Genomic DNA, 26,854 nt, shown 5'->3' on the forward strand with positions numbered 1-26,854 from the left:
TGTGTGTGTGTGTGTGTGTGTGTGTGTGTGTGTATGCGTGTGTGTGTGCGTGCACTGTGGCATGATGTACCATGATGACTCACACAGCACAACACTAGTGGAGGCTGTTGTCAACATAGACAATTGAGGGGGGGGGTTGGGACTATAAAATTGCTAAAACATTTTTTTCTTTAAATATTGTATAAAGGAGAAAAAACTGAGAGGGAATTGTGTGAGGATGTCATCTGTGTTCCTCTCCTCTGAGAATGATCCCTTGGAGACAATGTTTGCTGTTTTGTTCTGTGGTTCAGTTCTTTGATTATCCTGCTCGTTATAATTTTCCCACAAGTGTCTTTGTTAAATTTCACTGGGATTTCAACAGCTGGTACTAAAGTTATGAGCTGAAGCAGACAGCACTCTCTTGCCTGTTAAATCCATCCCCCTTCACCGTGCACAAATATTGCTGCATGCAATGTAATGAAGGTGAAGGTTAGTAGGGTACAACGGGGCTAAAGGCGCCCCGAGGTAAAAGGCGCCTTTGATATTATTTTCATCTAAACCACTAGATGGCACAAAAACGTGGCGTAGCACTTTCCAAACCATCTTGCATTTCAAGATGCACGTGTATAATTGTCTGGTCCTTGACGCGATCGCGCGCAGCAGTGCAAAGTTGATTCTGTGCTTACTTGATCTAATATTTTATGTTTTTAAAAATGTTGTAGATTTAAGTAGCAAATGAGAATCGCTAAAATTAATGCATATATTATGAGACAAAGGTCTTCTTTATGATTTTCACTTTTGTTTAAGATAATTAAAGCAACAGTTTTTAAATAACGAAACAATATGTATAATTATGGTATTTGGGGTAAAAAGTGCCCCTGCTGTTGGGGCTAAAGGCGCAGCGCCCCGGGGTAAAAGGTGCCTTTGATATTATTTTCATCTAAACCACTAGATGGCACAAAAACGTGGCATAGCACTTTCCAAACCATCTTGCATTTCAAGATGCACGTGTATAATTGTCTGGTCCTTGACGCGATCGCGCGCAGCAGTGCAAAGTTGATTATGTGCTTACTTGATCTAATATTTTATGTTTTTTTTAAATGTTGTAGATTTAAGTAGCAAATGAGAATCGCTAAAATTAATGCATATATTATGAGACAAAGGTCTTCTTTATGATTTTCACTTTTGTTTAAGATAATTAAAGCAACAGTTTTTAAATAACGAAACAATATGTATAATTATGGTATTTGGGGTAAAAAGTGCCCCTGCTGTTGGGGCTAAAGGCGCACAGTAATTAACATGATAATTAACAGATGGCTGACTTTTCCATTTGTTGACATGACATGGTTAGATTCAGATGGTAAATATAATATATTATGTTAATATAATCACCATGATAATCACCATGTTTAGAATGAAACCATCATATTTAAAAACATGATATTAATCATATCATATAAAATATCATTTGCTGTTACTACTGTAAATATATATTCAATTATTATTGGATCTCCTTCAATACTTTCAGAATCTTTACTTATTAAAACAATTTTGTTTCTGTATTTTAAAATATATTTTTATATTAACATATTTTAATGACAGTATATTTATTGAAAAAATGTTTTATTTTATTTTACAAAATAAGCAGAAAATAGTACAGACTTTGCTAAAGTGGTTGTTTTGAACAAGTATTAACTTAGACATTATTAAAAAAAAAATCATTATTTTAACTAAAGTATTTGTATCAATACCGTGTGCCTTTTACGCCATGCTGGTGAGCCTTTTACCCCGTGTGTGGGATAAAAGGCCCCTCTTGCCACCTCATACATTTATAAGATTTTTAAACAAAATAAACAACTTGAATGATTTATTTTCACACAAAATATGTTGCTCCATTAATGTTCAATATATATTTTTCTGCAATTATACATTTTAGGCGCAGTGAATGGCACATTTTTTATTAAGGTGGGCCTTTAGCCCCGTTGTACCCTACCGCAGATGAAACTGCAGAGAGAGCAGAGACAATTGTACCATAAACACCTTTGTTGATGTCCAGATGGCAGTTTTTATTTGCATTGCTGAACACTTTAAATGTAAAAATGCAAGCTTTGTGTTAATGTTTAGAATTAAGAATTGTAGAATTGTTTGTCAAGGCATTTTGCTTTTTTATATATATATATATATATATATATATTATTTTTTTTGTTTATTGTTTTTTTTTTTTTTACAGCATTAATTATTTATTTATTTGTGGGGAGAAAAAAAAATATTAAATGGTATACTTAGCTCATGCAATGACTGTAAAGCTTCAAGAAGGACAAAAAGCACCATAAAAGTAGTCCATAAATGCACTATATTCATCTGACAGATTTGTGTGAGTAAATTCAACATCACTGACACCATCAAACTTGCTACAACATGTCTTATACCTTCCATACCAGAATGGACGTAAACATGATTTAATTTGAAAGCTCCAATGGAGGAGCTTTAATGAAATATCACTTAAATTTAGAAGTCCTTGTCACTTTAATGTATAACTAAACAAAACTTTCTAACTATATGCTTTCAAAAAAAAAAATCTGGTTCTGCCACTTAGGTAGATGTTCACACTTAATTATTACATCAATGCATTTGCTTCAGGTCATATGTTACTCGATAATAAAACCTGAAAAACTCAGCAGAAACTGGTGTGTTCAACATGGGAAATGATCTGTTGATCAAGCAAAACAATGCTAACATTTTTTATTTAATGTTTTATGTTGAAAAGACAGACATCAAGTAGCAATATTTTAGTCAATGTATATAATAGCAGCAGGTAGCTCGCGTTTACTGTTTGGTATTAGTGACTCGGTATTAGTGTACTGGGCTTTGTGCAGTATGTAAACCAGGCTTTGAAACAAAAACCTTTTTTTTTTTGTACTAAGAACATCTGCAAAATGATGTGGAATGGGTTTAAACATTTAAATGCTTTAAACAGAGTTGAGAGTACTATGCTCTTATTGGTAGCTGAAATAATCAAATTTGCCAAAATATTAAATAAGTGAACACATGGATCAGGGGTGTGTAGAACTTTGTGAATGACGTGTTTCAATTAGGAAATATGTGTGGCTTGCTGAAGATTCTTTGTGAGGTTGCCATTTATATACCTCCATAAAAGCTTTTCTTTCTGTCAATTAGTTGCCGCTGAGAGGGTGTGATGGGCAATTTGATTCCCAGGCTGAGGCACAATAGCCAGGCACAGAGCATTCAATACTTCTTGAAACTACCAAATTTACAACAGAATGGAATAGTGCTTTAATTACTTACCTATTATAGATCATCTTTGAGGTCTCACATCAATATGAAGATTGGCTTTTTTATCATCTTCTGAAGATGACTTCATTATTTATTTGTTTATTTATTTATTTATTTGGTCATTTTTTTATATTAGTGACAGTTGGAGACATGGGAATTATATCTTAATATATATATATATATGTGTGTGTGTGTGTGTGTGTGTGTGTTTAAAAATCACCAAATTGCCAAACATTACTCACTTTGACAGGCTTGAACAAGACTGATTTTAACTTCCACATGAATTAATCTTGCAGATATCCGTGGACTGCAAGTGTTTCTGGACCAGACATCAAGACAGGGTTTGGATGTGTCTCTGCAACGAGTGGATAGGAACATCAGTGGTGTGTTTTCCAGTTTGTTCACCTCCATGCGCACAGAGGAGCTCAACCGCTACAGGGACACTCTCAGAAGAGCTATCCTGCTCCTGAGCCCACATGGAGCACAGGTCTTCATCCATCAGGTATGTGCTGTCATTACCGTAAACTCTAGGACATAGTGGTAAATGGAATGAGATGAGCCAGTGGATAGGCTGAGCCACCTCTGGTAACTACTTGTCATGTCAGTAGGGGTGTAAAGATTCACAAGTTTTGTCAGTGCATACATTTTGAAACATGGATTTTTGAATCATGAATTTGCTGCGGTCAGTAATCAACTGAAAATGCTAAACATCTAATGAATCATGATTTAGCAAAGTATCGATAAAAGTATCAAGATAAATATAGAATATATATATATATATATATATATATATATAATTACTTACATTATTTTATTAATGACCGTTTACTTGTTTACATCAATATTTGCTTGGGAACTTTTTTTACTTACATTAGGCTAGTATTAGCTTTTGCTGTGGTATCAAAATTGGTACAGATAATTGTGAAATTCACTGGCATCTAAAGTTACAACCTTACCATAACAGCTGTATTTCCAGCAAAAAGAACTTTATTGTAATAATATCATTATCAAAATATATGTTGTATATCCCACCCCTACTATGAATGTACGTAAATACATTAAAGGTGCAATAGGTGATTGTCTTCAGAAACATTTTTTGTTATGCTGGTTGAAAGTCTCTTCACATCCCGATAGCAATCATTAACACTAGCACTAAAGACAAAATGAGTAAAAGAAGGCGATTTATGAATGCTAAAGAGGTATAAGCACTAAATGCCATGAGCGATGGAGAGTCTGATGGTGGAGAGATAAGTAAAGCGTCCTGTCGGCTCAGCATCTGACGGCGATCAATATATCATATTTAGACGTTTTATCCTAATGTTACTCATAATTGTTCAAAATTTGAATTAATTATTTAATTTTTGTTTTGCCATTTCTATTGTTTATTGTTCGCTTCTGTTTTGCTATTTATTCTAGTCTCCCTGTTTCCTGAAGAAAAAAAAATCCGATCTGATGTAGGCTAATGAATAAAACCTTTTTTTTTAATTACCCGAAGTTTATTGGTGTTCTTCTTGTATAATTCAAATTATAAATGATATAACTAAACAAATTAATAATTAATTAGGTGAAGCTGTGCGCTTGAATTTGTCATCGCATCATCCTATGCAATGTGGTGAATTATTATTGCTCATTATTGTCTATAGGCTATTTTAGTAATTTAAATAACATAGGTTATCTTAATATATTGATTAATGACATTGTATTGTAATACAATTGTACAATTGTACATATTGTAATACCCAAATATATATTTACTTCCTTCTAATTCTCGTTGTCAGTGCAGGCTTGTTTAGCTTAATATTGACCGTTATGAAAAGTGACTAGTGTAGCCTGCATAAAAAAGTTTTGAACATAAAACAACAGGACAAAAATATAGTTGATGACTAGACATAATCATTTCATGACTCTAGACACTTCTTTGTGAAGACAGTAGCATAATACAGTGAAATAATATGTTCTTTAGCCATTCAGAAACAGCTGTCATGTGCGTGGGTAAAATTTACCCGCTGGCGGTTTTAGGTATACAGCGACCTCTGGCGGTTCTAGTGTTAAATTAAGGGCTCTAAATGTATTTATATATTCTGTGGAAGGCATAGGACCAAGAAATGTTCGTCCAATCAAAATGTTCAGACATTATGATAGGCTTTCCTACCTGCCTGTCAACATATGTATTTGCATACCTCTGCGCACCCTGTTCGCTCAGACAGGATATGTCATCAGCGTGTTCACGTACACTGTGCAGACAGAGCGAGAATGGCAGGCAAACAACAACAACCTGATCTTCCTTCCTTCCTTGGTATTGTAGTACTGTTACGAACTCGACTATAAAATTTTCTCACCGGTGAGTGACATGATGTATTGTAGTAATGTTGTCTCTGGTCGTCTGGTCTATGAGCGTTTATGCGTTCAGGAGGCGTGGCTTTGGACGGCGATTTGCAGGGAGGGTGGGACATACACTTTCAGTGCTATCAGGCTAAAGTTAGCATTTTACAAGATGTCCTACTGCACCTTTAATTAAAATTGAATCAAATGTTATAGCGACATTTAATCATTCTGAATTTACAAAAATTGTTCCTGAATCAGGTCAGAAACCTGTGAATCATGAATCTAATCGATTTGCTGACTACCCGAAGAGTCACACTACTAAATGTGACCACATAATCAAAGCCTTTATAGAGAAAGTCATCTTGCCATCGCACACGCTCATGTACAGTTTCCATAAAGGAAGTCATAGCAAATTTGTCAAAGCAAATTTACGCAGATGTTTGTGACAGATTTGATCCTATAAATGATTTAGCTAAAGATTAATCCTGATTTCCAAATGGTGTATGTGTGACATTATTGTAAATTCCTGCCATATTAAATGTTGTCCCTGCCTGGAGGACAACTTGAGTAAAAACTGGCTTATTATGCCCTACAAAATCTGTCACTTTTTTTTGCATCCCTCCATAATGACTGTACAAATGACCTGTCAGGCCAGCACACCTTTACTGTCATTATCTCAGCATCTGAAGTACACTCCTCCACTGATCTGAGGTCACACACATCGGATAACATCACACATTGGCCTTAACAAGCTCTGTGGGATCTGAACTGGAATCAGTCACTCATGCTGGCAGGATGCCCATCGCTGTCAAGAGCAAGAGCATGGCGTTCTCATGCATATGGATATACCATAAGACAATAGTCGTCTGTAATCTCCCCTGCTCATTGGAACTGTGATTTTTATGGGAAATGAGTATCAGCTAGTTTAGCATTTGATGCTGTATCCTTTAACTGTAAAGATGAATGAAATACAGATTAGACATTGCAGTTTGGATGGATTTGCCATTCCACAAATCTAATGGGAATTCTTTAAAACAAGAAAGAATAAAGTAAAGAATGAGTTTATGGAATGTGTAAGTGTGGATAGATAGCTGGATGGATGGATGAACAGAACAAAAACCCAAAAATAAGCTGACAAATAAGTTAATTTGTGAATGAATTTGAGTAAATAGAATGCATCAGTACTTACAACTTTTAACCCCAACATGGGTGGATATGTATGTATTTTAGGTTGTATTCAATTTTAAATTAAATTCAGTTAGAATATATATCATTTTAGCCAGTAAAGCTTCAAAGGGCAAGTATAATGCATAATAGTGTACATAATATTATACGATTCAACTTTCATTGTATTTCTGAATGTTTTTACCGGTGTCAAGTCAAGTCAAGTTAACTTTATTTGTAAAGCACCTTTAACAATACAGATTGGCTCAAAGCAACTTTACAGTATTAAATATGAAAATAGTGTGTTAATAATTCAAAATGACAATAGTAAACACTACATTTTCAGTTAAAGGCAGTTCATCATTGAATTCAGTGATGTCGTCATCCAGCTCAGTTCAGTTTAAATAGTATATGTGCAATTAAGTCGAAGATATCGCTGGATATTAAGTGTCCCCAACTAAGCAAGCCAGAGGTGACAGCGACAAGGAACAGTGTGCTCTAGGGCCGAGCCTGTTGTCATGTTCTCCTGTCATCCGGTTCCTGTTTGGTTTCTTAGCTGATAACTTACTTCTTCAGTTTATCCCACAACAGCACAACACACCATCTCATGACAGATAAGTCAAAAGTAACTGAGCTCAGTGACTAAGCAAAGGGGCTTACTATCAGTTCAGCTCAGCATCTGGATACTGATCATAGATTATTCAGAATCTAAAACTCTTCAAATTACAGTTTCCTCCTACTGTGTGATGTATTGTGTGAGGTTTCTTTGGGGTTTGACATTTTACATTATCACTAGGTGTGAAAATTGCTCTACTTTTTTGATACATTTTGATCTTGTAAGACCAATGGAAGATTGAACTTAATTTGAGTCTGCATTCCAGTACTCTTTACTTGTGAAAGTGTATTTGAGACACTATGATGTCTGAAAACAATATAGGGCAATGTGCCTTGAATTTCATGGATAGGCAGATAGAAATGCATTCATTGCCACTGATGGCAGGCTCATTGTAAAAACAACAATTCTATCAAATTATATTACATTTATCCTTTAAAGTTTCACGGCACTTTTAAGTGAAATGCCCAGTAAGTGGCTAGAAAAGCTTGTTCATTTTTACTGGAAACTAATGAATGTGAATCTGGCAATGTTTTATTAAGTTGGTTGTGTATGCATCTCGGCAGTTCGAAAATGAAATTTCCCGTTAGTGGCTCTAAAAGGTTAATGCTCTATTGTGTTTGAAAATAACGTACCAACAACACTAAAACACAACACAACAAAAAGCAAAGGTGAAATAAAAACACATTTGGTGAAGCAACCATGCCATTTTAACTTGCTTCTAAAAGTCTTTGAGCTCTTTTATTGACTCATACCCAAGCACTCAGCATTGCAAGTGCGATTCGCTACTTAGGTGAGTAACCTATGCCAGGAAACTCGTATAGAACTGATTATGTGATGCTGACATCAATTCATCCACTGTGCTAAAGGTGTTTTAAGATCATAACACAGTATTATGCAAAGAAACCACACAAAAATGTCATGTATTAAATCAACACTCTGCCCCTGTAATCATATGAAAAGGTGAAAAGGAGAAAGAAAGGTGTTTTACTGTTTAATGTGTTCATTGCAGCTGGAAACTGCAGCATACCGTATATATAAATATAGATGGGTACAAACACATCACAAAGTTACAAAATCACAAATGCTTTGATAAAAATAATGCACACAATACTGGTGTGAGAAATGTACAGTATGTAACAATATATTTTCAGTCTATGTAATAATATTTCAGTGCTGTCTTTCTGTGCATTCTGGAGATTACTGTACTCTATGAAAAGAGAGTACAGCAATATTTTTGGTTTGCCGAAATGAAGGTTTATTTTATTAAGGCATATTTGGATAAGCTCCAAATGTACAGTTTCCACTAATATATGTACATTAAGCTTCCATTAATGCACACGGCTGTAATGTATTCATTTGAATTTTAGTTTGTTGTTCAGTTTTGTTCCTGTTCCCTTTTCCCCCATGTTAGTCCCTGATTGTCTGCAAATGTGTCATATTAGTCAGTTAGCCCTTTTTCTAGTGTTCTTTGTCAGGTCTTTCAAGGTGAGCTCAGTTCTGTTTAGATCCTACTTTCCATTGTTTCTGAGTACTTGGCATTATAGCAACATGTTAAATAGTGAAAAATCAGCAAAATTCTTATCTAAGATTATGCAGAATAAGGATTTATGCAAAAAAAAAACGTTAGTTTACAATCCACCATTTTATAATGTGGAAACCCCTAGTAGAGGATGAGCTGATGTGCCTTAAAGAATAATCCTTGTCTTAGCTGTAAGAAGTCACAAGTTCAAATCTTTCTTGCATGCATTTGTTCAATATCAATAGCAAATTTGGTTACAGTTGATCCTGTAATTTCACTGGTAAGGCATGGAAGAGCATTTGGACAGAAATGGAACACAATTGTGACAACTGGTTATAGTGTGGCTCTGCTTGACAAATATTACCGCTCTTTGTCAGCTATGATAGGGTCTGCCAGGGTGACTAGGATCATGCAAGAGACTTTGATCTTTAAATAGGATCTAGTACGCTTATGATGTGAAGCATCTAACACAAGCCCTGTACTATACACTAGTGAGCTGTCTTGTTGTCTTGTTTTCATAGCATCTTTAATGGAATCTCATAGGTGACTATAGGCAGCAATTCCATGTGCCACACAAAAGAAACCTACTTGAGTTGGACATTAGCATTTCACTAAGATAGTGATATGAAACTTTATTTAGCACAATAAATATGAGACTCTGAATAATTAATGAGATTGAGCTATATTTTATCAATACATTCCAAAATGTATTTTGTCTCATGATGCATTCTGGTATTGCCATCCCCACAAACAACACATTAGACACATGACTTTATCCAACCTTCCAGCCAATCACAGCTTTTTTAGAGTTGGGACTATGATTGCTTGATGCAGGATTGTTGTTACTAGAACTTGCCCTATTTGGGCAAATCACATTGTGTTCTGCCTGTTAGGCCTCGTGTTGTGCCTGTATTGTTGTTCCATGTCATTCCTAAAGGAAGTGGTTGATAGAAAATACTCAAATGACTTGTGATGCACACAAGAGGTGTAATTTGTGGTACTGCATCATCTGCAGAGGCTGTCCTGACCAATTGAGAGTTGTTAAACAGAATGAGATGCCTCCCGGATACCTGGACATACTGCTGACAAAACTATCTCTAAGACCTTCAGTGTTGACATCTCTCTTTCTTTCAGTTGCATACAATCTCTTTCTATCCATCCAGTGTCTTCACTTGCTTTGCTTCCCATATCACACATACTGTATACACCCTGAGTTCTACAAGCAGGACTTATTTCTGAATCAACTTCCTGAAACGATAATTATCAAACAATATCAGACTTTAAGGTAAAGCTTATTTTGTGATCCTCTAATCTTGGAAAGTTGCAATTTCCAAGTTCCTAACACAGAGCAGCACTTGAACTCTCAGAAGATTTTAGCATGCGGTAATGGATATAACAATGTTAATGTATGTGGTCTTGGCGGAATAGATCTGCTAGCTGCCGAATTGCTGCTGCTGTTGGTTATTATTATACAGTGGTGTGAAAAAGTGTTGGCCCCCTTCCTGATTTCTTATTTTTTTGCATGTTTGTCACACTTTGACGTCCAACTGATGTGGAAATCCAGTCAACAACCGAACACCGTTGTGCCTGTGCCATTCCTTTTTCTTGTGTCATATTCTGAGCATCGAACAATTTAAAATTGTTATGGTTGGAGATCAGAGATATCAAGTAGAAATCATCCACATCTGACTTTGAATTTTGCCACACATTTTGACTTTGCTTTAGGATTTGGGTAAAGATAGAAAAACAATATTTCCCTATTTATTTTAGCAAAAGTTTAGATTAATGGCAAATGATAGGAAAGTGGTTCTTGGACAGGAAAGTTGTTCCATGACTGACAAAATATGCTTATCCAGAAACACATCCTATCAGCAGAATTATAGTCAATGTTTAAACAATAGTTATTTTACAGGACTATTTAAAGCTCTGTATTGACCTGAATCAGTCTTGCTGTCAACTTTCAACAGAATTTTGCCCTCTGCAGTTGACAAAAGAGATTGTTATAGATTAAATAAACCATTGGATGCTGAGATGTGTCAATATGCCAGAGTTCCAGAAAGCTTACCTGATGTCTCTTTTTCATCTCAGACTCTTTAGTTTTGGACATCATGTCAGCATTTTGAAAATATATTTGATCTGTAGATATCTTCAAAGGCTTTCTTTTTTTAGCACATTAAACTTTTTGCTTTTCTATTTTAGAACTCTTAGTTCTCATGGTTTTAGGCAACTGATAACATTGTATTGAAATATTTATAGCTCCTATTGCTTGACCACAGAATCTGATATCTGAATTTTTAGAAAGGTACTGCATTTTGAAGTTTCAATCCCCTTTTGACTAGCCTATACACTGTAAGGATGTAGCAGTGGTTAAATAGGTCTTTCTCTGTGACTTTCTTTGACAAACTGTTCTGTTTCTTTTTTTTCTTTTTTTTAAGTCAAGGCAGAAGTAGCAGGCCAGTGTGTTAATATATTCCTGTACAACATTCATGAGACTGCGAGGCTTTCAAGGCTGTGTGATGAAGTTGCGATAGGGCATATTTGCTCATTTTAAATCTTGTAATCGAAGACTTTTTTCCCCCCAGAGATAGCCTTTCAGGTCCTCAGTAAATTAGACTTCATTATTATTTTATGATTAAATGTGGATTTTACTGAAAGTAAGTAAACCTTAAAAGCCCCATGAGTCAAGAACTGACTGAGTTATAATTTCATACAGCACATCGTTTTTTTATTTTTTATCGTCTTTCATTTTGTAGTATTGTCATTGCATAGCGTGAGAGTTCTGTAACAAATGGAAACATACAGAGCTAGATAAAGTGAATAAACTCAAGTTTCCAAAATATTAACAAAACCAAACAATAAACTAAAAGTGCTGTATTCTGAATCCTACCTGTTGCAAAATTGTCTGCGACTTCAAATTTTGATGTGTAAACTCTAACAATGCTGCAGATCAATCCAACATGAATGTTTAATGGCAAACATGTTGATTAATATAGATTGGTCGATTCATTAAGTGATAAGCTGCTTCCTCACGAAAGCAGTTTATTCAGCTTACTGATGCCTTTCCTTCATTGAGATCTATTAACTAAAGGGCTTGTCTTGCAAGTGTACCACAGCATTACACTTTTTTTTTTTTGCTCACCTTGGAGGCCTCCCCTCTGAAGGTGAAGGTCTCTGAAGGTATTTATTTATTTACTTGAGCAAGTGATTAAACAAGGACCACCTGGAAGTAATCAAGTAAGGAACCACGCAGAACCTTTATTCTTTAGGTAATCAAAACAAAAAAATTCAGTGTGCCATGTCCTTTTGAGGAAAGCAATATAATCGTATTCTTTCAATAGTTAAGGGAATTTCACATGACTGGTGCTGTCCAGTGCATTGATCACTATAAACTGAAACATCAGCTTCAGCGTTACCCAGCACCTCATTGCATGTCTGTTGTTTAAAGCAAATCTTGTTTCATTCCTCAACTAATCTGTATTTTTGAGTGAACTGGTTGAATTAATGGTCTATTGACCATTACTAACCATCACTAACATACAAAAGGATAGCCAGTCTAGAACGCACAAGTGGAGTGACACAAATAGTAAAGGTCCTGTTGTTAATACTGGTGAAGTATAAGGACTTTTAAAATGCTTCTCCTCTAATCAGATTTGAGGACTGGATCTAACTGGTGTATATAAAGTATAATAATAACTGCATTTCCCTCCTTGTTCTTGATTCCTTTAATGGCCACTATGTGTTTAAGGATGTAGTTTGGATGAAAATATCTGAGCCCTAGGTAGGCCGCATTGCTTTCAGTCATGTTTTTGTGGAGAATATTGTTTCTTTTCTCTGCCACCCATGGTGACTGCAGTTTTGTTAAAGCCTAAAAACTCTTTCTCTCCCTTTAGAGGCTCTTCAACATCTCTGACTTCAGAGTTGTCATATTTCCTCCTGCATTGCTGTGTGTTGGAGTGTATGTGTGGGCCTGAACTGTTATGAGTGTTCCATCAATTCTTATTTTTCTAGGATTTCTCCTATTTTAGTTCTGTTCTCTGTGCCTGCTGCTCATAGACGTAGGGGCCGTCCCTCTGCTGCTGTCGCACCGGGAGACGGATTGAGTGGCATGAGTTATCAAGCATGATGGATGATACTCGGTAGAAAGGATGTGTTACTCCAGAGGCATGAGAGAGAGAGATACATTTCAGGTGTTGTAAGTGCCTTTGTATTACTTGCCTTCTGCTCTTGATTGCTTGAATGCGTGTTAAGATATTTCTCAAAATGAAAGATAAGGGCTGATGGGTATCAAGCAAAGTGCTTTGCAGACACAGTAATTTAAGCAAAGCCAGAAATGGCAATGTAAACTGGATTTTTACAGTTTCTGAACTAAATTTGAATGTTGCTTGTATATTCAGTTAACATCAAGCTTACTTCTTATATGTATTTAGATCTTTAAAAGTCCATTCTCAATTAAAAAGGCCATTCTCCTTCACAAATCCATTCTCCATTATTATAAATGTGCAATTGCAAATATATTTAAATACATGATTTACAAGTTTCAATAGAAATTACAGTAAAGTATTTTTTAGTTTTACCATAAATGTCAGTACATTCAGCAGTACACTTTAACCATATTTCAAAGACAATAAAAGAAACTGCGAAATGACATATAAAGGTGTACTTAAGTCCTACCTAAATGGGTAATAAAATACTCTTAAGTTCAACTAACTGTATTTAATATAAATTTAAACTATAATACATTTTCATTTAATTGAAATATATAACATGCAGTTAAGTGTCTGCAAACATTACATTGTGTTTAAAAGAGCCACTTCTCCAATAGCTATAACTTACTATTTTGTGACAATGTTTACATAAGTGACAATTATTTTATCTTTATCTTTTATATATAGCTTTTAAAATGCTATTTGACAATAAGAAACAACATTTATGGGACAATTCTTGTCAGATTTTGTTAGTGATTTGAAATATGTTATTTAAAGTGTGGTTGAGTGTGGCAAGCAGGTTTTGAGATTCCAGGATTTCCTCATTTAAAGGGGTCATATGATGCTGCTAAAAAAGAACATTATTTTGTGTATTTGGTGTAATGAAATGTGTTTATTAGGACTTGCTCTTTATACATGACATAGCTGCACACAGTTGTTGCAAATATGGTTGCTGAGTGAACATACTTTTCTTTAAAGGGACTTTGGTATGGCTATGGTCCTTCCTTTAATGTCTTTCCTTTTGTTTTGTTTTTTCATCAGTTCTATGATTATTTTATATCTAATTGCTTAGAAAAATGATAGCACACTTCCCCACTCCAAACAGCATGATTTGAGACATTTTTCATGTCCATAGCACTGAATTACCTGAATTATATTCCACAGCTGACTACTTAGGTATAGAGGTTTGTTCAAATCACTAACGGTAAGTTTCAGTGATAATTTAATTAGTTTTCCACTCTCAGTAACTGGTCATATAATAGTCTTTAGCACAATTCCAAAAGTGTACAATAGATTGTTAATGTTTCATAATGGCTTGAACAATCTAGTTGAACCACGACTGAGCCAAGATTAATACTGTATGCAAGTAGTCATTTATTAATGCTTTTATCTATAAGTCTTACAATATATTTATTTATTTTTTTGAAGCCAAACTAGTGTTTCAAATGTTATAATTTATACTACATTGTCATAATATGTCAGGAATTGTATGAAAAGTGAAGAATGGGTCAACAAGATCTATATCTAAGTAACTGTTTTCAGAGACAGCTAATTACACTGCAAGCTGGTTTACAAAGGTTTACTACATTTACAGGAAGTTTTTTATTTTTTATTTTATGTGTGTGTGTGTGTGTGTGTATATATATATATATATATATATGTACGTATATATATATATATATATTTGGAGACAAACAGGCAGTTGTAATTAGACTGAATACATGATTTTCATAAAGTTATAGAAGTCGCTAAAATTAGTATCAATTCCATAATAGCAAGCAATTATTATGCCATAATAATACATCAGATGGTTTTACAACGATGCTTATGCATACCATTCTACTCAATAGTTAGCAAATTCATGAACCATGAGACTATTGCAAATGTTACTTTAGAAAGAAAAATACAGCTCATGCTCAATAATTTGATTTTGAGATGCTTCCTGTATATTCAATACATGTCAGGGCTCTGTGCTGGCATGTATTGAAAAAAAAAAAAAGAGAGAGAGAATAGGAGCACCTTATGATCAATTACAGGATTTATTTTTTATTTTTTTTACCTTTGTAAGGTACCTTTCTAATATTTGTTTTATCTAATTTTTATTTGTTGATGAAAAGATCAATAGATGTTTACCAAAAACGGTTGAAAATGTTGAAAAAATGTTCTGTGACAAATTCAGCATTATTAACAATGTGTCACTGAATTATTCATTCATTTGTTTTGTTCAAAATGGCTGAATCATTCAGGAACAAATTAAATGACTTTGTGGATTCAGAACCACACACTAGCATACTACTCTTACTATTTTTGCAAATAGTAAGGTATGGTAAATTAGTATACTAGTATGCAGGCTTTATGAATGGGTCATTGAATCATTGATTGACCAGATTCATTCAAAAAAGCAGATTCATTCATCAACAAAACAGCTGTATTTTCTCAGAGATGAGCAGCAGCTCAGCTGTGACTTTGTTTGTAATTTAATTGGCAAAAAATAATAAATACAATATTGTGTCTAAGATGTAAGGCACTTAACTTCTTGTGATATTGATTTTATACAACATAATCATGCTGATTTTTCATGTGATATCTGCTTGTATAATATTGCTTAACTATATCATATGCTGTAAATATATAAAAAAAAAACAAGAACTTATACAGAGGCATGTTTGCCCCCATGTCTCAAATTCTGAGAACATTTAAAATTGTTATTAATTTGGTGGCATTTTTGCCCAAAGCCCTTTCATTTTCAACCTTGTTTCTGATAGTCCAAATTTATTTTGACAGGCTGCAAAGAAACAACAGAAGTACAATCTGTTGCACACAAGATTTTTGCACTTGCTCTATTGACTGAAGGCATGAAAACCAGCCAGTCGAGATGCTATACATACAGTGTACCTGTTACGCAGTGTAGATTATGGGATTATGGGAGTTGTAGTTTTAATACTGATTTGATTGTACAACTATTCATGAGCTTTGATTGTTTCACTCGCACAGTGTGCCCAAATATTATGTGCATGAAATGGTCACACAGTAGAGCTCTGCATACATAAAGTGATGGGACAAAATCGTCTATGAAAAAAACTAGTCCCGTGTCTCCTCCATCCCCACCATAAATTATGTTTATGTATGTACATAGTTCAGCACAGACACGTCCTGTATTAGCAGCTCTCAAGACTGCATAATTTAACTTAGATGGGAAGTAAAGAAGAAGAAGAAAAAAAGGTGTTCTGATGGATGTGACAGGTTAAACCCTGTGCCATATTATTGTTCAATAACTATAACTCCTCCTTCATTTTATTCATTTACAAAATGAATCACCTCTCTAATGCCCTTGACCTCATATAGTACAATGTCCCAGACACCATTTAGACATTAAAATCCACATTAACCGTCCTCAAGAGATCTGCATTGTTCACCACATTGTGCTCTTCACGTCTAATCAGAGATTCTGTCCTACTGCACCAGCAAGGACTTATTTGATGAGAAACAAATCCTGGTGATTAACAATGATTAACATCAGCATGAGAGGGATAAAACTGTGGAAAGTGTCCTGTCTTAAAAGTCTTTTAATTCCTGGGTCGAATGCTAATGAGGCTAGTTCCAGCAAACACTACCTCAGAGAGTTTTAATGTCCCAGTGCTGTTAAATTAGCATATATACAGTACACAGAGGTGAATACAAAACAGGAGAACATTTACAATGTTAAGTGAAAGTTTTTTTTTTTGATGCAATTGAGTTGTGAAAGTTGATACAATTAGTAAATTGACATCTCATGCTAGTTTTGTCTGTGTGATTCTCCTAGGGCATCTGTATGCCAGTCACCTTGGCGTAAATGTGAGATGGATGTTGGACTGGCAAGTGGGATCATTTGTCTTGTGGAGAGAATATGCCATTTATATTGCAATTGGATATGCTGCTGATAAAAGACATTGTTGTATTATCTGCTATCAATCACCTGCCAGACATGTCTAATCTTGCCACCTGAAAAGTTGGACACTGTGGCAAAATGGGCATAAAGGTGTCCAAAAAAAAAAAGAAAAAAACTTTTTTTTATGACTTTTATGACTTATGACTGTAAGCATTTAGTTCTTTTCTCTGCCATCATCATATTCATGACAAAAGAAAAACTTTTTTCCCTCCAACTCAAAACAACAAACTGTGTAAACAAAAAGTGTCCAATAAAAAGCAATAAGGCACATTACTAGCAGCTGGCATATGTCTAAAGAAGATGCTGTCAGGTGAAAAGCCAAAATTCGAGTGCTGACAAAGGCAAACTCACGCGCTTTTTGAAATCCTAAATAGCTGAGCATCAGTTCAGTGTGGAAGTATGAGGGGATTAAAATAAATAACTCTGTCTTCTTGTCTGTGGAGCGTGGGATCGAGCTATAAAATCCCAGCTGACTGCATAATTAACCTCAGCTAAACACCCAATGCTTTTTGGAGCAAATTATTATTGCGTTTTAATCAATTATATGGATAGATTTCATGGGGGTTTATGGTTTAATTGGGACTATCAATTTTGAGCACCACCTGATCACAGGTTAGACTGCAAAGTATGCAGCTTTGGAGTACTTACTGCCTCTCTGCATCTTTGGATTTGTTTCTATCCTTCAAGTCTTAAATGGTGATATGGTAGTTTATTGACTTTTTGTTGTACAGATGAACAGCATGAAAACGCTGAGTTGTTCTAACACCATTGCTCACCATTATTTATAGTGGAGCACTAACATTTTGAGCACCAGCTCTCTCGGCCACCGTCTGCCCCACCGTTCCCTAACATCCATCACTGACAGCCGCTTCCTCCCCAGGAGCAAACGAGCAGGGTCAGGGATAATTAACTGTGTCCAATATTGTTTTTCCAGCTGAACTTTAAATACAGAGAAAAGTATTTTCATGTTCTGTTTTTAAGGATAGGCTCTTAACCCATTAGAGCCTTTTAAGATAATAATGGCTTCCGTTCAGACATTGATTGCATCAATCATAATGGCATTATCCAGAAAGGGTTAGTGAAGTGTGTTCCTGTAAGACAGTATAATCACAGTAAAGTGAGACTGTGTACAGTATCTATAAGGTAAAAGTAGTTACCTGCTTAAAAGCAAAAAAACAATTATTAAAGAAAACCTGTTGAGTTCTCTAAACATTTTGTTATTTCAAAGAGTTCAAAGAGAACGCTGATCGCTTCTCTAGTGACGGAACGGATCTGCTCGTGCGCACAATTCTGATACATGCAAAGAATATCCATTATGACATGTAGGCATTTTTATATTTATGTACACAAAAATAATCTTTTACATTTTAATTCTTTGGTTTTTCTTTTTTTTTAAATGTTTGTGTGCTGCTGCGCATCCCTGTGTGTGTAATAAGCAAAGTGTACGTGCATTGTGCACCCGCCTATAGACGCGTATTACTAACGCGCTCTTTAAATAACAAAAAAATATATATTGCGCCAGACTTTAGACCAGGTTGCCTCAAAACAGCAGCGCGCCAGCAATGCACCTGAACACACCTCGTTTTCAGACCAGCACGCCCATGGGCGCACAAATGGGTGCAAATGCATTTGCTTTTTAAACAACGTGGCGCAGGACGTGAAAATGACAACTGCGTCGGGCTGAAACTAGCAAAAAACACTAGCGTCGCGCCTGGCACCACATTGCGCCAGGTGTATGATAGGGCCCAAAAACAGAAATTTTGAAGAGTGTACTGGCCACACTTGCATATGAAAATAAGGCTGTAAAGTTTCTATAGTTGTCAATAGGACTAGTGTGCTACTTTCCAAATTGAAAAGTACTTGGTAATTTGTAAATGGCAGTGAATTGAAGCAACTGACACTGGTAGATCATATGACAATGAAAACATGATAAATGTAGTACAATCAGATAACATTCATACCACTGTCAGGATGTCTACTGTGAGGAGCGAGGAACGTGGAGATGTAGGAGTAGCAGAAATAACAGTCTTTTATGAACAAACCAAAGGGTAACACAAGGCAGGCAGGAGACACACGTAGCACCAATAGACGTATAACACTGGACAAAGGAACCATAGAACAGACAACACTTTAAATACTAAACTAAACAAGGGTAATAGACGAGATACACCTGAATCAAATGAACACAATCAAACAAGGGAGAAACTGGGTCACGGGGAGCACACGGCGGCAAAAACACACACAGACAGTCCAGGGGCGTGACAACCACACACATTTAATGGTCACAGTCAGGGTTTCAAATTAACTTTTTCACTCACCAGCCAATATGGCTACTAAATTTTTAAGTTACTGGCCATTCATAACTTCTACTAGCCAAAAAAACAAAAAAAACAGAACCAAACCAGCTTAACTATGTCATAGTTTCATATATAAATATATTTATAATAAAATCTGAATATCTGCAGGATTTTTAAAATCAAATTTAAGAACTTTTTAAGACCTGCACCTGCACGATTTTCTCAATGGTCTGCACAAAAACAGCAGAAGGGCTTATTGAAAATGTAAATTCATCCTCTGCCAGGAGGTGGCGCTTTTGGAATGGCAAAAAATAAAGTGGTTTACACGGTAATGGCTGTACAGCGCAGTACCTGACTTTGAAATGTGCAGCGCTCATATTTATTCAATGAAATCATAGCCTTTTGAAGTTCATCACATTAAGCTATATTGCAATTCTTGTCTTTCCGTCCCCAAATTTAAGACCTCTTGAAATAGAAGAGAAGAAATATCATAAGTGGCACTAAACCGGATCGAGCAACCAAGCAATAAACATGCCGTTAAAGATCGCAAAATTTTGTGCAGTGCCTGGTTGTGGAAGAACACAGTCGCTGCATAACCTTCGTTCGGATTCAAATATTAGGAATGTGTGGTTGAACTTTATTTTTAATGAAGTTTCAGCTCACGTGAGTAAAACATTGAGCGTTTGTTCGCTTCATTTCACCGCTGAGTCTTTTGTAAACTAGACACAGGTCGACGCTGGATTTGCAGAGAGACTATTATTAAAAAGCAATGTTGTGCCATCTACAGTGGGTACGGAAAGTATTCAGACCCCCTTAAATTTTTCACTCTTTGTTATATTGCAGCCATTTGCTGACAGGAATGGTGCAGCACACTTACGAGAGTAAAAAATATTTGTACTGTGTCACTATTGCTTTGTTTGCAATCGCTTGATATGTCCTAATTATGTGTACGTGTCTAACCAAAGTCACAGAAGGCTTCAACTATGAAGGACGTAGCTTGTCAAACAGACACACAGAAAGTTAGTTTACTATGCAAAACTGCTATCCAATCATAGCAGTGGGCATTTACTTCCAAATCTTCAATGCGGCACACCCATAAAAACCGAGCGTTTCTCGAGACGGCCTCAAAACCAGGGTAGAAAATAACCTATTACTTATTGATTTTGATGTTTTTGAATGTAAAAACCACGTGAACATCATAAGTAGACCTCAAATAACACTATAAAATAATAAAAAAGCCAGTTCATGTCCCCTTTAATTATGGCTGTACGTTAAATCAAAATAAATATGGCTTAATCCAATAGTAGCATCATGAATGCTGCTATTACCATTAACAGAGGCCAGAGACACTGAAGACAGATGCAAAGAGGAGAAAATACTGTACAGGCAGAGCAAGCACTGTTCGTGATGCGTGAAATATTGGAAAATAATCCTCTATATAAAATTGGTGGAGGGGTTTATATTAATGTATCTCTGAGGGGAACTGGCTGTAATCAGAAACGTTTAGATGGCTTTTTATTAATTTTTTTCTTTCATTTTACCTCCAAATAATGCATATGAAAATGGTGTTTATAAGCACAATGCTGTAACCAAGGAAAAGCTATTTTGCTGCTTTTCCATAAGCACCACCTGCTGTTTTTGCTTCATGCAGATGTTTTATGTAACATAATAATAAAAAATAAAAAAATACAGTCAGACCTTTCTGTTTTTGCTTCAAATTTTGAAATTTTAATTAATTTAATTTAAATAAAAAACTACATGTATGCAGCAGCTTTGTTTGGATCATGATTAGGATGCAGTGGTTGCCTCTAAATTTAAATTGCTACAGATTTGGCCTAGTACGGTTTGGCCTATAATAGAGCAAATAAACGTCTTATTCATGTACACATATTTTCATTCTTTCTTGTCTCTTACTTAAGAAATAAAATGTATATTTAAAAAAAATAGAAATCACCCCATTTGCTTGTAAAAAAAAATATTTAATTAATTGGTAATCCAAATCGGCCTTGAAAAAATCAAGATAGGTGCATCCATAAATTTAAGAATGTTTGAAATTAAGACTTAATGCTGACTTAATGTAAATTTTTCATGCAATGCCTCTCATTTATATTGTACAGTTTATTTTATGCCACTACTTTTCTGTGTGAATGATCAGTGGTGGAATTGGCTGTGATGCAAGGGGCACCAGCTAAAATCTTGCCTAGGGCACCAAAGTGGTGAGGTCTGGCCCGGGAAAAAGCCCCAAAAATATAAAAATAAGTCAATATGTCTCTCTTTGTGGTGGTTCCATGAGAAGCTCAATGACCATCCATCAGGTCCTGCAGGGAAAGTAGACCTTTAAAAGTGAGTGAAGGTAGAATGGGTACAGATCCAGTGACTGGTGTTCATCAGTGTAGCATCAGTACCTAGTTGCACAGTCCATTACACAGTCCAGGTGCATATGCTTAGGGGGTTGTGAGTCCTTGAATACAGTATGTTACAAATCAGTTTACCTGATAACTGTGCCAAAGTAGTTAATATACAACATGACTCTATTTGTCTTGCACGCTTATGTGAGCCAGATGAGAAGATTGGAGCTTTTATTGTCATGCCATAACTTCAGAAAATAAATAAATAAATAAATAAATGGTTGCTCAAAGTATTTGGTTAAAAACCAGAAAACAGTATGGCCAATACTTTTGACAAAAAACAACTACAGTGTGTGTTTATGTTAGTGTATTTCTTTATATGTGTGCTTTAGGGCTGTTTAGTGGCCTAGAGTAGCTCATGTAATATGGTTGTGTATGATTTAGGAATAGGAAAAACCCTGTACACTGGATGCATTTAAGCCAGTTCCCAATTTTTTTTCAGCATATTTAAATATAACCGAGAGCTTGTAAGTTGCTTGGTACTCAAACCTGGCTTAAAATTGATCTCATATGATGTGAGTCCCAATCATACGAGCATCAAAGATTTACATGCAATTTCTCACAAAAATCTCCTAAAATTGCACTGTGTTCTGTGTGCCCACCCTTAAAGGGTGTGTTATCACTAAAATAAAAACCTTAGTGGTAATACTTCAAGGGATAGTTCACCCACAAACGAATATTCTTTCATCCTTTTTAAACATAGAAGAAAGTCATACAGGTTTGGAACAACATGAGAATAAATAAATGATGAGAGAAGTTTCATTTTTGAATGAAATATCCAAGTTATACCTTTAGGATAAGGGTTTTTTTGCAGCTGGCTGCAGGTACTTGAAATTGATGTATGCAACATTTGGCAGACAGTGCTGCGAGAGAAAGAGAGGTATAACGTGCACTCAAGAAGAGGAAAGAACCAAGCAGCGAACCCTGAGGTACCCCAGTACACCAGTTAGCTGATGTGTCTCCAAGATACCTAGAAGGGTCTGCCTGTAGGTTAAGACTCAAAACAGGGGAGTTTAGTTTGCAGTGTCGAGGGGGTGGATAGGAGGATCTGGTGATTTACTGTGTCAAAGAAATCAGACATGTCCAGCAGAATGAGGATGGATGATCTGGAGGCAGTTCTCGCAAGCCACAGGCTTCAGTGATGCAAAGGCAGACTTTGTTGTTGCAGACTTGGTTGGAAAAATGTACAAGTGTTTTCATTATGAACAGGAGGAGAGAGACCTATCTCTAATTTTCTGTTTGTTTATTGTGTAGTTTCACTTTTTTAATAGAAGAGCAACCAAAGCCAGCTTTAATGTGATAAAGGAAACTGCCACACTTGATAGATGTGCTGATGAGGAGTGTAGAAAATAAATATGGAGAAGAAGTGGCTTGTAGAATTCAGGAGGGAATGGGGTCAAGTGGGCAACAATGGCTGGAGAGAAGATGTTTTGCAGTGTTTAGAGGAGAGAAAAACAGAGCATGGGTTTTTTTTAATGTAAAAGCGATGGGTCTTTGTGAGTCTGTGGTGATGAGAATTGAATATGGTGGAAAACAAGATGAATAGCAAGAGTATAATTGGATGGGCTTTGTCTGTTGCTCATACTCTCACAATTTTTTATTTTTTGTATTTTATGTAAATACTTTGTAATCTCCTATATGCTCAGTATCATTGACATGATGCTTCTTTTTATATCCCAGTGGTTCAATGTTGAAGTGGTCTTGGAGCACAATATTAAGTCAGAACGGGCATTGAGGTCAGAGGTCCCAGTGGCTATAATAGAGAATGTGTCTGTGTGGTGTGAAGTTTATCTAGTTAGCTGCCCATTCTTATCAGTCTGCACTGGCCTGAAGGTCTTTCTCTTCCTATTCCTTTCCTTGACCTCATTATACATCCCCTCTCTTCTATTTTCCGCCATATTCTTCCAGAAAATTGTGGCTGCCAACAGATCATCTATCTCTGTCTGCTGGCTCAACTTTGTTTCTCCCTGTCTTTCGGAAATGCTCTCGCTCATTCAGTGTCTCATGCACACACAAAAACACAAAAAAATCTTCTCATAAGCACTCAAATTTTGGGGTTTATATCTCTATAATTTATTAGGTTATAAATCCTCTTGCTACAGAAAAAGCATAAACCTGTGAATATTCACATCCACAGAATGTGAACAAAAAGTGTGTTTGACCGTTCACCTATACAGCTGTGAGTCATGAGTGCTCTATACATAGCGCAGAAGCAAATATATATGCCTATATTTTTGAAAGCAGCTGTCTGTCAGTCGTATAGCTTGAGCACTAAATTGAGTTGACATAACAATTACAAAAGGTCAAAACATTTACTGATGCTCAAGAAGGCAACATGATGCATTAAGAGCCAGGGGGTGTAAACTTTTAAAATTGGATGATCAGGGTAATTTTTTTTTGTCTTCTGGGAAACATGTATGTATTTATGTAGCTTCTGAAGTGCTGTACTAAATGAAAAAAAAATAACATCATCCTGTTCAAAAGTTTACACCCGCTGGCTCGTACTGCATCGTGTTGCCTTCTTGAGCATCAGTGAATGTTTGAAACTTTTGTAATTGTTATGTATGAGTCCCTCAATTGTCCTCAGAGTGAAAAGATGGATCTCAAAATAATACAGTCACTGCTGCAAAACCAAAGAATGTGCAGGAGCTGGAGGATTTTTCTGAACAACAGGCAGTTGAACTGCTCAGGACCAACAAGGGACTCATGAACAACTATAACAAAACATAAAAACAGTCGTGGGTCATCCAGGAAATGACACAATGTTAATATTCAAACTTTTGAACGGGGTCGTTTTTATAAATTCTGTCTTGTATTTTGTCTTGTGGAGTATATATAAACATCTGTTATGTGTGTAGGATATCAGACCGAATCAGACAATCTAAGATTTGGTCAAAACAAATTCCACAGAGCCGAATTCCACAGAGGCCCAAGACAACAGGATGTTCATAAATCATGTGAAATAGCTTATTCAAGACAGTACTCAATAAAAAAATAACATGCAATTTTCATGATCCCTCTTATTTTGTGAAAATGATTAACATTTTTGCATATTCTGTGTGTAAACTTATGAGCACAACTATGAGGGGCCATACAAGCCATAATTCATTCTGGCACTTTCACACACTTATATTCTCCTTTCACATACATATATTTCTACTCTCACACACTTACATTCTCCTTTCACATACATATATTTCTTCTCTCACACACATGCATTTTCGCATACATATATTTCGACTCTCACACACTTACATTCTCCTTTCACATACATATAGTTCTATTCTCACACACTTACATTATTCTTTTGCATACATATATTTTTACTCTCACACATATACATTCTTGTTTCACATACATATGTTTCTGCTTACATATATATATATATATATATACACTTTTCAACACATTCATGTATTCTGACTTTCACACACATATGTATTCTTTATTCTTACATACCTAAATTGTAACTCATATACATATATTGTCACTTTCACATATATATATGCTTCACACTCATATGCATGCATGTCTGATCTTTTTGTTTCATCCATTTCTTCCTCTCTAATGCCGAGTTCACACTGCACGATTTTAGCCCGATTTTTCACTCACCGACAGGTTTTGCGAAATCGCCGACAAATGCCCGAAATCGGAGGCAAATGTGCAATGATTTCTGACTGAATGAAACATCGCCGATGACCTACAGCCAATGAGAGACCAAGATACAGGGCAGAGGGAAGTTCGGGGAGGAGTTATAGACCAGAATATCAGTATTTTAATAGATATATGAACAATTATATCATACAGAAACAAGCACAAACATTTACTTGACCAGCCACAACATCAGCATAACGGTTACTGCAAAATTATTTACCTCCAACTCTCTTTGCAGAACACCCAATCCCTGTTCCCTGCATCTCCCTCCTGCATAATCTGTTTTTCTTTTTCTCCTTGTAGCTGGAAATCAGCTCACAGACAATTTGCGGGCTATATATATATATTTTTAAATAATTCCAGTCGCTTGAGAACTCTGGTCTGACGCACGCGGGCTCTCGTGTTATTTCCTTATCACTTCTCGCGTGTGTTTTGTTGTGAAACGTAGTTTGCGGACCAGACAGAGCTGTCGGCAATTCTTCCTATTGTGAAGTCATGCAGTGTGAAACCCCATGTCGCCGATCCATCGTGCAATGTGAACACAGCAGCAACTGAATGCTACCGCAGATAGTCACGCAGTGTGAAAACAACGGCGATCCGACGAGTTTGAAAATCGTGCAGTGTGAACTCGGCATAAGCAGGAACTCACTCTCAAACCACGAAATACATATGCAAGACTTGCTTAGCTCATCCTAACACAACTCTACAATTATGCTATTCAAAGTCATCCTCTTTTATTTTCAAGTACATATTTTAAGTTTTTAATTTTAAAATATCATTATGTAACCTACATGTTCTACAGATCTGTGTACAAGTGTTACGATACTGATTTTGATAGTATTGACAGGGCTTAACGCTAAGGACATTTTCTAATGGCCCGGTTTGGCCAGTGGTTTAAATTTTTTACTTGCCCTGGCAAAATTTTCTTGCCACAATCAATCAATAAATCAATAAATAAGACTTATTGTTTTCATTGTTGACTGTAACATTGTATTGTAATAAATGATAACCATTTTGCACTAATATGTACAATAGTTGCATTTACATTTAGACATTTAGCAGACGCTTTTATCCAAAGCGACTTACAAATGAGGACAATGGAAGCAATCAAAATCAACAAAAGAGCAATGATATGCAAGTGCTATAACAAGTTTCAGTTAGCTTAACGCAGTACACATAGCTGTCAGGGATTCTGCACCATCACAATCACCTACATTTATTTTTTGCTGTGTTACTGGCCAAACTAACCTTGAACAAACAAACAAACAAACAAACAAACAAAACAAACAAAAAAACAAACAAACAAACAAAACAAAAAACAAAGGAAACCAAAATGTTATGTTTATCTAAAGTCATTTTTGTTTATTAATATGGTTGAACTGGATTATTGAAGGCCAGCAGCAAAGACACTGGTTAATAAAATGGGATTCAATACATAAAGTATTTTTGTGTCATATTCTGAGAC

At 35.7% G+C, this 26,854-nt stretch overlaps 1 protein-coding gene across 1 annotated transcript in view; it reads left to right on the top strand.

The window, feature by feature from the left end:
• Positions 1-3,079: 3,079 nt before the first annotated feature.
• LOC107719291 (glutamate receptor ionotropic, delta-1-like) overlaps positions 3,080-26,854 on the top strand; it is a gene marked incomplete at its 3' end in the record, with an annotated part of 100,873 nt that continues 77,098 nt past the window's right edge. Inside the window, exons 1-2 of the mRNA XM_016526685.1 lie at positions 3,080-3,104; positions 3,570-3,775. Coding sequence (XP_016382171.1) covers positions 3,080-3,104; positions 3,570-3,775 — 231 coding nt within the window. The remainder of the gene's footprint in view (positions 3,105-3,569; positions 3,776-26,854) is intronic.

The sequence above is a fragment of the Sinocyclocheilus rhinocerous genome, unplaced genomic scaffold (assembly GCF_001515625.1).
Source record: "Sinocyclocheilus rhinocerous isolate Xijiao unplaced genomic scaffold, SAMN03320098_v1.1 scaffold2166, whole genome shotgun sequence".
Lineage (NCBI taxonomy): Eukaryota > Metazoa > Chordata > Actinopteri > Cypriniformes > Cyprinidae > Sinocyclocheilus > Sinocyclocheilus rhinocerous.